Source organism: Gossypium arboreum, chromosome 9, assembly GCF_025698485.1.
Source record: "Gossypium arboreum isolate Shixiya-1 chromosome 9, ASM2569848v2, whole genome shotgun sequence".
Taxonomy (NCBI): Eukaryota; Viridiplantae; Streptophyta; class Magnoliopsida; order Malvales; family Malvaceae; genus Gossypium; species Gossypium arboreum.
The window spans coordinates 51,603,590-51,617,784 of NC_069078.1; the positions used below are offsets into that span (position 1 = coordinate 51,603,590).

General features: G+C 33.1%; 2 protein-coding genes and 1 long non-coding RNA gene across 3 annotated transcripts; all 3 read left to right on the forward strand.

Moving 5' to 3' along the window:
* The first annotated feature begins 4,456 nt into the window (after nucleotides 1-4,456).
* On the forward strand, nucleotides 4,457-4,867 carry LOC128280720 (uncharacterized). Its single transcript, XR_008270846.1, has 2 exons — nucleotides 4,457-4,566; nucleotides 4,691-4,867. It is a non-coding gene; the product is annotated as an uncharacterized LOC128280720 (long non-coding RNA).
* Nucleotides 4,868-7,727: 2,860 nt separating this feature from the next.
* Nucleotides 7,728-9,233, forward strand: LOC108455674 (receptor-like protein 7). The gene has a single exon (XM_017754210.2). It carries the CDS (start codon nucleotides 7,728-7,730, stop codon nucleotides 9,231-9,233), a length of 1,506 nt encoding a protein of 501 aa, XP_017609699.2.
* A 1-nt stretch (nucleotide 9,234) lies between these two features.
* On the forward strand, nucleotides 9,235-10,866 carry LOC128280441 (receptor like protein 27-like). The gene has a single exon (XM_053018585.1). It carries the CDS (start codon nucleotides 9,235-9,237, stop codon nucleotides 10,864-10,866), a length of 1,632 nt encoding a protein of 543 aa, XP_052874545.1.
* The last annotated feature ends 3,329 nt before the right edge of the window (nucleotides 10,867-14,195 follow it).

A 14,195-nucleotide genomic window follows, 5' to 3' on the forward strand; every position in this document is an offset into this window, starting at 1 on the left:
ATAATTTAATCAATGCACCTACCATACATAATAAATAATAAATTCAATAATTAAATATTAAGTTCGGGTTATAGAAATACAAACTGTAATTTTCGAGCTAACTCCCGTTGACTTTATCTTGTCCTTTCTTAGCTGAGATTTCCAGTACCACATTGACTATTTAAGCTTCAAGCATCAAACTTTCAATTTTCCCTTTCTTCTTTCTTTTCTCCTTTCTTTCTTTCATTCCCTGCTTTTCGTTTTGCCTATTCTGTTTCTATTTCTATTTTTTATTTCATTAAACCATTATATATATAATATAATAACCTAATAATTATCTATTATAAAATCTATTTAATAACAAATATTCTTTTAACATTTGTATCCATTTATAATATTACACTTGTCTTTCACTAATTTATTTATTATATAAATATCTTTTACTTAATAATAATATATAATTTAATAATATACTTATATATTAGTAAATATACTAATATTACACATGTCACTATACATATCATACACTTTTCAACTTTTATTTATTTTTCACATAAAATCTTATAATATAATTATTTAATTAATAAATACCTTTTATAAATAATTAATATCTATTAATACTTAAATACAAGCATTACAAGTGTATGTATTTTTTTATTAATACACTTGTACCCAATCATTACCACACATTTGTCTTACTTTTATTTATTTATCATATAATATTAATTTAATAATAATAAATACACTAATATTTACTTAAATAATAAGTAAATACATACATGTGTTACAAATGTGTGTATTATATTTATTACACTTGTATTTTATTTTTGCCATATACTTAGCACTCTTTTGGCTTATTTACTTATTTAGTCCTTTCAATTTTCTTTATTCTATAATTAAACTTTCACACTTCATTCAATTTAATCCTTTTATCCAATTATCCTTAATTTAAGCTAGTTCACTTAATTAAACTCTAATTAACCACTCGATTAACTTTGTAAATATTTTAAATAAATATTTACTAATCCATTTTTCAGAAATGGAGACCTGAAAATACACTTTTTCGGTAACAGTAAAATTCGGGTCATTACACTTGGGGTATTCTTGGATTGTCACAAAAGAGCTATATAGATAAAGTACTCAAAATGTTTGGCATGCAAAGTTGTAAACCAAGTGACACCTTTGTCGCTAAAGGAGATAAATTTAGTCTTATTCAATACCCTAAAAGTAACCTTAAAATTCAGGAAATGCAAAAGATTCCCTATGCATAAGTTGTTGGGAGTCTAATATATGCTCAAGTATGTACGCATCCGGATATTGTGTACATTGTTGGGATGCTAGGTATATATTTAAGAAACCCTAGTATGGACCATTGAGTAGCAACCAAGAGGGTTATGAGGTATCTTCAGAGAAAAAAAGATTACATGTTCACTTGTAAGAGCTCAAATAATTTTGAGGTTGTAGGGTATTCTGATTTTGATTTCGCTGGGTGTCAAGATAGTAGGAAATCTACATTAGGCTATAATTACCTGTTAGTTGGAGGAGCTATATCCTGGAAAAATGTCAAACAGACACTTGCAGCTTCTTCCACTATGATAACAGAGTTTGTAGCATGCTATGAAGCATCAAACCATGGAATATGGTTGCGAAACTTTGTCGCTGGGCTACACATTTTGGAGAATGTAGAAAACCACTCAAATTATTTTGTGACAATAAGTTAGAGGTATTGTATTCCAACAACAGCAGGAGTTCATCTAAGTCAAAACATATTGACATAAAGTCGTAGTTGTGAAAGAAAGAGTGCAAAATGGAAAAATATCCATAGAGCACATTGAGACAAACTCCATGATAGCGAATCTGCTCCCAAAGTCTTTTATGAGCATACTGCTTATATGGGTGTTATATTATTTAAGGATATCATGATTTAGTGGGAATTTGCATTTTATTTACTTTATGTTTTGTTTCAGACATTTATGTATTTGTTTATTTTCTGATAAAAAATGAAGTATTCTGTTTATTCACTCTGTTTTGTTATTTTGATATTAACCTCACTTAAGTTTAAAAAGGACTAGTTGGAAATAGACATGTTTAGATCATATTGGATGTAATTTCCATGCTACAAATCCATATTTGATCTATGTCATTTTGTTGTGTTAATATATGTGATCAATGATGGATTTAGTTACGATATATGCAACAAAAGTCGTTTTGGTTCTATGTTAACATAATTAATGAATGAGATTGTTTGTAATACCTTTTGGATATGATAGTAAAATTTTGAGCTCATAATGTTATATAATGACATGTAATTATAAAGTAATTAGTATATATATGTGGTCCAAGTGGGAGATTGTTGGAAAATATGGACATCACATATATAATAAGGGTAATTACATGTTATATACATGTTATTATTTACTATCATAATAGGCTAGCCCAAATTAAAAGTGATTTAGTTTGGTTAAGGTTTATTGGGCTTTAATTATTAAATAAAATATGGGTCAAATATGTGTAGATACACTAGTAACTGATTTCCAATAGATGATGGGCTGATTATAAATTATAGCTAATGTGCCAAAGTTATATATATTAGGGTTATGATCTCCAAATTATACACAATGTAACTTTTCTAATATCCCATCTTTAGAAAAGAGAGAGAGTCACATTCTCAAGATTATTTGTATGCTAATTTGGAAGATCAAATTCTCAATATTCGAAAAATTTCAAAGAATCCATGGATTCATGTATGCTTCCACATCTAGTTCAGTTATCATTTTATTTTTGATGATTTAACATAATAGATTATGATTTATAATTTATAGTTTTCTTTGGTTTTTTAATGATCACTTGATTTCTAATTTTTTTTTCATTATTGTCTTCACACTAATTTTCGCTTATTTTCAATTTTAATAATAATCTCTTTGTATTCAAAGATTTTCTTACTCACTATACTAACAAATGTCTTTCTTTTTAAATGAATATTTTTATTTTATATGCAGGTTATGAGGAAACAAAGGTTTTGATCAATTTTTATCATCACTTTGCAAACTTAATCCAAGATAATCACAACTAGCCCATCCACGTTTAACTAGCCCATCCACGTTTCTTAGTGTTCTGCACATTGACTTCTTTGATATTACAAAATTGGATGACAATTTGTGGAGCTTGAAGTTGATAGGTTTAAAGGTGTTGTTATGGTAACCAAGTATAACAAAGGAATTAACATCTCAACAGTGATCTAATTTTGGGTGAGTAAAATTTAATTCGATTAAAAAAATTAAAAGAAATTCAAATTTTGAGTTAATCGAGTAGAGTTATTCGAGTCAACTCAAATATGTAATTCGAGTTTCAAATTCGAATAGAGTTAAATTTTATAATTTGAATAACAGATTGGTGTAAATACTCTCTTGGTCCCTGTTAAGTTTGAAAATGAGCAAATTGGCCTCTTTTACAACAAAAATTACAAAATAATTCAAAAATAATTTTTAAAATTCAAAATATTTATAAAAATTCAAAATTTATATTTTTAAAAATTATAAATATTTCAAAAATTTTAAAAAATATAAAGAAATTTAAATAATTAAAAATTTATAGAATAATAATTTGGAGACCTAAATAAGTTAATTAATTATTCAAGTTTATCATACTAAAATTTTAAAACTTTCAAATATATATGGCTTCAAATTTATGTACTCGAACATGAGATTAGTTATACTATAACAAAATTTTAATTTGATATATTTAATTTTTAATGTAACTCGATTTGATTAGATTTGACTTTCATTTCACTCGACTTGAGTTGAAAAAATTTTTAAATCGAATTAAGATAATAAAATATGACTCAATTAATTTAAAATTTTTTCATTCTACTCAATTTGATGAGAAACTCACCCTAAATTCTACTCTATCTGAGTCTCTTTCTCGAACTCTCAAATTCACTATCAAAACCGACCGATCGAATTGAGCTAATCTAAACCAAGCCGGTTCCAAGGAGTGGTACACCATTAATAATTGAGCCAAGGAATAAGAATGCTGAAAATTTAATATTCTTTCTAACTAATGATTTGTTCAAAGTAAAGGATAAATATCATCATTAATTCATTTATTACTCTAATATTCCTTTTCAATTTTCTTGGAGAAAAAGATAAAATTTTTCAATTTTTAATATTTGGATTAAAAATAAAGATTTTATCGAGAAAATCAAGCTGACATTCTACTTAATTGTTTAATTTTTTAGTTCTAAGAATTTTATTTAATTTTCTTTATGTTTAATTTTAAAATCACCTTTAAAATAGTGTAAAGTGAAAATTATTATTTTTGTTTTGAACCCTGAGTGGATCTTATAAGTGATTAGTTAATGAAATTTAGTGGGACATGAGTAGTTTTGAAATTATCCTAAAATATCTTCCCCACTTCCCACTCTTAGGTTTCCTCTCCCACTCCCCCTTTCCTCCATCTTTCTTTCATTGTTGTATTTGTGAAGTTTACTTTTATTTTCTCCTTCCTTTGATTTTTTCTGGCTATCGTTTCATTTTCTTTTGGTGATCGTACGTGATATTTGCTCTTCGATCGTAGTTCGTTCATAGTGTAAGTTTGTTTAATTATCTTTTTTTGATATCCTATTTTTAGTTCGTTCTTTGATTAAGGTGGGGTTGCTTTAGTATTATTTTCGTTCTATGTTGTGATTAGTGATCTCGTGGCTTTTGATTAGGCGAAGGATGTGAGAATCAAAATCCTCCAGCAAGGTAATTGCTAATTTTGATGTTGTTCTTGAGAGGCAAATGCTCGAACATCACGTTAGGGACTGAGTTTTGTTAATATATGGATGTTATATTGGATGGATTTTTTATGATTAATCGAAGCGAATAAATGATTGTTTGTAGGATAAGTGAGTTCTCGTTTGTATGGTTAATCAAATTTGTTATCAACTGTGTGAATCTAACTCAAAACGTCGATTAGAACTCATACAAACTCAAAGATAGAGGTTGTTTTTGAAACTGCTTTACGTCACACGGTCGTGTGGTTGGCCGTGTGTCAGTCCTATGCACCACATGGGCATGTGGTCGGTCATGTGGAGCACACAGGCGTATGTGATTACACAACAATTTGGGTAGGCTATGTGGGGCACATGAGCATGTGTGATCACTCAGGCAGATTAGGCAGGCCTTGTGGTCCACACAGGTTGGCCAGTTAGTGTGGACCCATTTTTTAGAAAATTTCATTTAGGCCCATTTGACTTAGAAATTCATAATTAAACCTTTCGTAAGGTCATTTTGACTTAAATAAGACTCAAAATGTGACATATGTCAATATGTGTCAGTATGTGATATGGCTAAGGTAGGTGAAAAACCGATGTACGATCTGTGTTCTGATAACTTTGAAAGCATAATTACGTGTAAAAACATGCATGACACCTGTATGTAGAATAACTGTTAGTATAAGCAATATGATATGCTATGATTTGTAAAAAAATATGTTTAGATATGCATGCCATACCATTCATGTGATATGTATGTATGCCATTATGATTATGCATGTGCATTGGGGTGGGTTTGATATGATGGAGGAAGTGTTTGCTAGCAGTATTACTGTAATTCTGGCGGTTAAATCGCAATATTTGTCTGGCAGCTCAGCTGCACCATTATGAGTGGCATACCACCACGACCTGGGTGATTGGATGGATGGGCACTTATAGTCATATTTGGTGTAATTGGTTGGATGGAGTTGGTGTGTAGCGGATGTGAGTAGGGTTTGTTCTGATTTGATATGACATTTTGATCTGATATATGTTTATAAAAATATGACATTCTGATATGATATATGTTTTTGAAAATATGACATTCTGATATGATATATGTTTATGATAATATGACATTCTGATATGATATTTGTAAAAGTGCATGTTATAAGTAAAACTTATGTTTGTGGGTCGAGTCACACACTAGGCTTCTAGTTCACTCGTTTGTTCAATACGTTTCAAGTTATCTTCAGGCTTAGGATTGGACGGTGTGTAGGAGCTCGGATTGTTTTCTCAGTTAATTGAATATGGTGATTTACGTTAGTAATTTTTTTTAGACTTTTGGGATTGTAATTCGTTTTGGGCTTTGTTTTGATTTTTTTTTGTTTTGTTTTGTTTTGTTCATTGATATTTGATATTTGCAAATGCAAAACTGCAAAAATCGCACGGGTTTACAAACAAAAATTTGATTTTCAAAACTGAAACTCTGGAAATTTTTTTACTGTATAATTAAGTAATCACTTAAGTGGTTTTCTGTAAATAAATAAATGGTTTTTAACAGATGTTAGTATTAAAACTTGAAAGGATTTGCCCAAAATTGATACTTTCAAAGTAAGGGATTTTGAATTCAAATTTTGGATTTGAAATAAGTATTTCCAAATTTTTTCTAAATATTTATGAGAGTGCTGCCAAATTTTTGCTTTCAAACAGCATAACTAAGTTTGATTAAATCAAAAGTTTTTAAACGAGTTAATGTAATTCCTAAAGATCCGATCATAACATTTAGGCTGGGTTTGGAGTGTTACAAACTTAATCAAATACATTCCTAATATAATATATACAACTAATGAATGTAATAAGTGTGCATAATAAAATTAAAATGTATAAAAAATATATGAGAAACTTTAGTTGAATGGTAAATTAAAATTTTATAATTACAATTAGCATAAGTTCAAATCCTATCATATGCATATTTTTATTAATTTTTTAAAAGTGAAAAGACTAAAATATTCTCAAATAATATTATTTATTTTAATTACGGAAGGACATTTTCGTAACTTCCGATCAATTCAATCAAGAGCTTAAATAATAGTATAGATGAATATAGTCAAAACCGACTTCAACCTCTCATAAAAAAAAATGATCAAAACTCGGTTGTATTAAAAAATTAAAAAAAGTTACAAACTAATATTTAATCAAATCGATTAATTTGAGTTTTGATTATGAATCAAATCGAATTTTACAATACGAATAATTCAAATATATGATTGGTATAAATATAATGCTTATGAATATCGATTTAAATATTATTAACTTTATATCTAAAAAATTATAAAAAACCTAAAGAATATATAATAAACTTAAAAATATAAAAAAAACTCAAAACTCTACAAAGTTTCTAACCCTAAATCTTACTTAAAAAACCGCTTCTAGTAAAAAGTAATTTCATTATTTCCGCCTAATCCCGTCATGTTTAAAAAAAAATCTAATCCAATAATTTTCTTAAAAAATGGGTATTTTTTAGAAATTCAGTCACTACTTAAAGCTATAGAATTTAAATACAATCCAAACTTTGCACTAAAACAAAATATGGTTACAACAATTATAATTTTCTCCAAAAACAAACATTCTCAAGTCTCAGTTCTACAATTCTATTGTTTTAGGGAGTATAGATAGTAAACTTTATAACAAAATGAAAACTAATCAAGGGCAGAATAATTTGTTTGTTTTCTGTAAGTCGAGTGAATGAAATGAAAAAAAGTGGACTGAATTGCGGGCCGGTGAAGGAAAGATATTTCAATTGCTTACCAGTGGATTGACAAACATCATAATTTGAGTGGCAGAAACGAAAAGACGCGGACTGAATTGGGGGAAGGAAAGATATTTCAATCGCTAACAATGAATTGACAAGCATCAACTCCAACGCCGTTGGATCTAAAAAGTAATAGGTTAATTACACCTTTAGCATTTATACGAAGGACGTGCAAGGCGGGGCACGAAGACTTCCTGCATGGGAGAAAAGATTGATCAACAGGTCTTCTATGGTAGTAAATGCATGAAAGTAATGCATTACGATGCTTGTTTGTCTACAAAAGCTCTTCTCTGCCTTGAATTTTCTTGTATTCTAATTAACAAGGAGGAAGAAATTATGGGGTCTTCACTGGCGTTAACCCTCCTCGTGTCTTTCTTGATTTGTTTGTTTCAATTCACTCGTTGTGTTTCTTCAGTGCAGCCGCTATGTCGTAGTGACGAGCGATTTGCCTTGTTGCTATTCAAGGAAAGCTTGGCTGTGGATAAAGAAGCTTCTGCTGGTCCATTTGCTTATCCCAAGGCTGATGGATGGAAATTTCAAGGGGTTGATTGCTGCTACTGGGATGGCATCGAGTGTGACCATAACACCAGTCATGTGACTGCTCTTGATCTCAGCAGCAGCTGCCTGTATGGCTCCATCAACTCCACCAGCAGCCTCTTCCATCTCCTCCATCTGCGAAAGCTTAACCTGGCAGACAATGACTTCAACTCCTCTCAGTTACCATCCAGACTGGGCAATCTTTCGATGCTGACATATCTTAATCTCTCTACTTCTTCATTTTCTGGTCAAATTCCATTAGAAATTTCTTGGCTCTCCAGGTTGACTTCACTCGATCTATCAAACACGATGAGGTTGGAATTTGGCATGTTTTCACACGGTGGACTGAAACTTGAAAGGCCGGATTTCAAGAGCTTGATACAAAATCTAACCAGCCTGAAACACCTTCATCTACGTCATGTGGTTATATCTTCTCCGGTACCTAACATCTTGGCGAATTTGTCTTCTCTATCATCTCTTGATCTCAGTTATTGTGGATTGTTGGGTAAGCTGCCAACGTCCATTTTCCACTTACCAAACATCCAGTTCCTTGATGTATCCAACAACTTGCAGCTCAGCGGTACATTACCTGCAACTCTTTCATGTAGGCGGCTTAAGTTTCTATCAACGAGGTTTACAAGTTTGTCTGGTGTTTTACCTGCTTCCATTGGGAACCTCCATTCCTTGGAACTCTTGGATGTTACTGCTTGTAAATTCAGAGGGCCGTTGCCATCTTCACTAGGTAATCTGACCAACCTCACTGAATTGGCCCTTCTAAACAATTCTTTCTCCGGTGATATACCATCTTTTTTGTCAAACCTCACTCGAATGGGTTTTCTTTCACTTGGCATCAACAACTTCAACCCCAGTAGCATCCCCTCTTGGTTTTTTAACTTGAACCAGCTTCACGAGTTGCATTTGCCCTTATGTGGAATTACAGGTCCCATCCCATCTTTCTTTGCAAACCTGACTCAGCTTGGTGTGTTGGACCTAAACCGTAATCAACTTACTGGACGGTTTCCAGTAGGAATTACAAACCTGACTCAGTTAGAATGTCTCTCTCTTGGGACAAATATGATGGAAGGGGCACTTCCAGACTCAATTTTTGGGCTCGAGAATCTCCAAATTCTCGAGATTTACTCAAAACAGATTGAGTGGTATAGTTGAGATGGACCAGTTTGTTAGACTTAAATATTTGAGTGTTCTGTATTTATCCTCAAACAATTTAACCTTGCTTTCCCTAACCAGTCCCAATACCACCACTAGTCTTCCAATGTTTAGTGAGCTGGGGTTGGGTTCGTGTAATCTTAGACAGTTCCCAAACTTCTTAACTCACCAGAACCAACTGGTGTATCTAGACCTTTCTCAAAATGATATACATGGTGAGATGCCCAAATGGATATGGGAAATGAGCTTCGATACTCTATTTCTATTGGACCTTTATTTTAACTCTCTAACGGGATTTCATCAATCTCCCACCCTTCTCCCTTGGTCTAATATACTCTTTTTGGACCTCAGCTCCAACCTGTTTCAAGGCTCTCCCCCAATTCCATCCTCTTCCATTATGGTTTATTTGGCCTCCAACAACTCATTCACGGGAGAAATCCCACAGTTATTTTGCAGCTTGAGCTCTGTTCGAGTTTTGGATTTATCTCGAAATAACTTAGGTGGCATCATTCCCCAATGTTTGAGCAAAGCTAGCAAATCCTTGTCAGTGCTAAATTTGAATGTCAATAACTTTCACGGCCCTGTTCCTCAAGCCTGGTTGAATGGAAACAAATTGAAGATGATTAATTTAGGTAACAATAAGCTGACAGGGAAGTTGCCAATATCAATGGCAAGGTGTAGAATGCTGGAGTTTTTTGACATAGGGAACAACCAAATCAGAGATACTTACCCTTTTTGGTTGGCAAGTCTTTCTAAACTGAAGATTCTCATATTACGTTCCAACAGGTTTCATGGTGAAATAAAGAGCAGAGAGTTCAATTCTGTGTTTCCTAAATTGCGTGTTATCGACATCTCCAACAATGGATTCATCGGCTTTTTGCCATCGTCTTACTTGGAGAGCTGGATTGCCATGAAAAGTTTTCATGTGGAGCACTTGTCATACATGCAATCCAGTTTTTACTATCACATGTTTATGGCTGGGCTAACCATCCCAGATGAGTACAATTACTCAATGACATTGACAAACAAAGGTATAAAAATGGAATATACAAAGATCTTGGAAGTGTTCATGGCTGTTGATCTCTCATGCAACAAATTCAGTGGAGAAATTCCAGAATCCATTGGAAATCTCAAAGGGCTTGAATTGTTGAATCTATCGAACAACATTTTGGTAGGCCAAATTCCAACAGTTATCGGAACTCTGACAAACCTGGAGGCTTTGGATCTTTCCCATAACCAGCTATTTGGAAGAATTCCATGGAAACTGAGGCAACTCAACTTCCTGGAAGTTTTTGACGTGTCTTACAATCATCTCAGTGGGCCAATTCCACAAGGCAGACAATTCGGTACATTTCCAAACAGTTCATTTGATGGGAATCTGGGGTTGTGCGGAAATCCATTGTCCAAAAAATGTGAGGATTTGGAAGCCTCGCCACCCCCATCTTCTTCAACCTTTGAACAAAATCATGGCGTAGGATTGGAATGGAGAGGGGTTTTGCTTGGTTTCGGAATAGGCTTCCTTGTTGGAACGGGTTTGGGATGGGTTGTAGTTACTAGGAACCTTAAATGGTTTGCGATCACTTTTAGAATCAAGGTGGGAAGGTGGCCCAAACATTGTATCCTCTTTAAATAAAACAAGTACTAGTATTCAGTGCAAATTAAAGTTATTAGATGGTTTCTGTATTATACACCATCCTGAGTATTTAGTTTCTATGCAGCATTATTGTTTGAAATAAAATGGATTGACGAGAATCAATTCACAGAATGAATTTGAACTGGTTAAATCAAGAATTAATATAAAGTTAAAAATTCGGTTGAATTGAGTTTTTAAATTTTTGAATTTTTAATTTTTTTAATCAGATTAATCAAACCGACAAACCAATGAATTAACTAATTCGATCATCGATTTAATTTTAAAATATTGTTATGCAGTACAATTTTGTTAAATGACGTGAAGATAATCATCTTGGTCATCATATTTTCATCTTATAAAATTACATAGGAGAATTGAATTTTGGGTTATTTAAAAAATTTACATAATAATGTTTTAATAATTATAGGAGGATCAAATTATAACATATTGAAATATATAGATTAAACTTCCAAACTGACTATAGTATATATGAAAATAATAATTTGACCAATAAATTTTAATGCAAGAGTAAAAGAGTAAAAAGAAAACATAAGTATTCTATTCGCTCCTAGTAAAGTACAACAATCTAACTTGTGATTTTAGGATATTGACTAATGTGTATTGAATAGCCCAATTTTTTGCCCGTGCCCACTAAAACAAACCCAAGCAAAACCATTACAAACTCCAACCAGACCTAACCCAAATCAACCCAAACCCAAAAACCCAAATAATTAAACCTCATCACAACCCAAATAAACTAAACCAACAAGCCCAACCAACCCTAGCCCAAACCACAATCAGAAAAAACAAAAAAAGGGAAAAGCCCTAGGTGTGCCGCAACTAGGTCTGCTCCTATGTCAACCCCTAGCGTCGCCGTCGTCACATCACCAGCGCAAGTGGCGCACCTGCCCACTGCCTCCACTGTTGCCACCGCCGTTTACCTGCAAAAAAGGCAGAATAATCAATTACAAAACAAGTTGTAAAAGGCTATACAAAAGCCTAAAAAAAATCAATATATTTTTTTAGAGAGGAGATATATAAAAATAAAAACTGAGATTCACCTAAAAAAAAAAAGGGGGAGAGGCTAAGGCGAAAACCCGCAAAAGGCGCCTTGAGACCAAAGGGATTTTGAATTGAAAACTCGTAAAAGGGCAATTCGAATTTTGATCGAAGGTGGGGCATGCGGTAGTCTTGTGACACCTGAATTAACAAGGAAGAGAGATGTTACGTCTTGGGGGCATCAACAGAGTGCTCTAGACCCCCTAAACACATATTGAGCTCAAAAAAGGGTCCTCAAGAAGTTTGTGCAAAGAAGCTCATGCTGCGATATCTGGGGCACCTATTTTCCTTTTATTCATTTTGTATTCTAGCAATATTTGCTTTCTTTGATTAATCTACTCTTTTCAAATTTTGATTCTGATAAATTTTAGTTTTGTCCATCATTACGATCTTTTTCAAGCATTTTACATTGAAATAACGATTAATGGACTAATGATACTCTCATAAAAGGAGTTCTGCATATTACTCTGAAAGTTTCTAAATAATACAAGAACTTGAAACAGGACTATTATTTAGAACTAACCAAACCTAAGAGTTGGAAATATTTGAGAAAGAAGAGTCTAAATTGTGACTATTTCTTCGGGTTTTCTATCAAAGATACCAGCTGAACAAGAAGGCAGGGTAATGCGTCAGTGATAAAACCTTGATAAACAATGAGCAATGACAACCCAAACATTAAGAAGGGATCATTCTCATGACATTCTGCATTCATGCAAATATCGTTCATACATATCTAGTTAGGAGCATTTGATTCATTCTGATCATCACATCTTAATCATTTGGCATAAGCATAGGCCTATGAAATTGATTCTACAGGTCATGTCCCCCAGAGGACGATGTAGCAAGATCGGTGAATTCACAAGTCTTATCTCCATGAAGTTGCAGTGGAGCAGACTGAAGATAGCAAATCTTATTTCCCTGAAGTTGCAGTGGAACAGATTGGAGCTTTAAATTACAGATCTTATCTCTCTGAAGTTGCAGTAGAGCAGATCAAAACAAACCTTATCTCCTTGAAGTTGCAGTGGAACAGGTTGAAATTACAAGTCTTATCTCCCTGAAGTTGCAGTGGAGCAGACTGAAGATAGCAAATCTTATTTCCTTGAAGTTGCAGTGGAACAGATTGAAACTATAAATTACAGATCTTATCTCTCTGAAGTTGTAGTAGAGCAGATCAAAACAAACCTTATCTCCCTGAAGTTGTAGTGGAGTAAGTTGAAATTACAAGTTTTATCTCCCTGAAGTTGCAGTGGAGCAAACTGAAGCTACTAATCCTATCTCCCTGAAGTTGCAGTGGAGCGGATTAAAGCAACAAGTCCTATACCTCTGAAGTTGCAGTAGGTCGGATTAAACTTAAAACCACAAATTTCACCTCCCTAAATTTGCAGCAGAGTAGATTAAAACTACAAGTCTTATTTCTCTGAAGTTGTAATGGAATAGATCGAAGCAACAATATGTGGTGGACTGAAACGAAGCGACCTGAAGAAGAGAAGCACCGAAGAAGTCAAGACTTGGTGAGACCGGGTAAATTTGGTCTTTCTTAAAAATTCTTTGTTCTGTTTTTGTTACACGACAACAAGCAAAGAGGGGTAACTGTACAGGCCAAATTCTGCCCTGGCCCAAACTAAACTACCCAAACCCAGACTAAAAACCCATCAGCCAATTACAAACCCAAAACCCAAACCTAAATCAACTACCTAAACCCAACTAAGCCCAATTTCAAACCCTAGCCTAATACCTAAAAAAAAAAACAAAACAAAAAAGGAAACCTTAGCCTAGCCTAGTCGCCTCTGCCAATCTACCATTGTTGCGCCACCATTGGCCACCGTTCTCTACACTTGCACCGCCACCTGCAAGAATTAAAACAGAAGTAACAAATAGAGATACAAAAAAGGGTGATAATATTTTGTAAATGGCTATATAAGCCAAGCAAAAAATAAATGTAAAAAAGGGGAGGAGATTATCAATACAAACAATAGATTTTTTTTTTAAAAAAAGAGATTAACAAAAAACACAAACAAACAAGAACCAAAAATCGGAAGCAAAGAGGTGATCCCATCCCCTTTTTTTTTTTTTTTTTTTTCGAACCTGTTTTTCTTCATTTTCGTTTATATACATGTATATATAATAAAAAACAAGGAGAAACTTACCTTTTTGATCGCCAAAGATATGGGGAGTTTTTTGAAACTCCGACCACCGTGCACGGTGGTTGTCGTTAGCGGCCAGTGGCGGTGTACGACGGCGATCTGCTGGAGCTATGGTCGGGCTGGTTT

Excerpts from the sequence above, each read along its gene's own strand:
- LOC108455674 (XM_017754210.2), top strand. The coding sequence starts at position 7,728 with ATGGGAGAAAAGATTGATCAACAGGTCTTCTATGGTAGTAAATGCATG.
- LOC128280441 (XM_053018585.1), top strand. The coding sequence starts at position 9,235 with ATGGACCAGTTTGTTAGACTTAAATATTTGAGTGTTCTGTATTTATCC.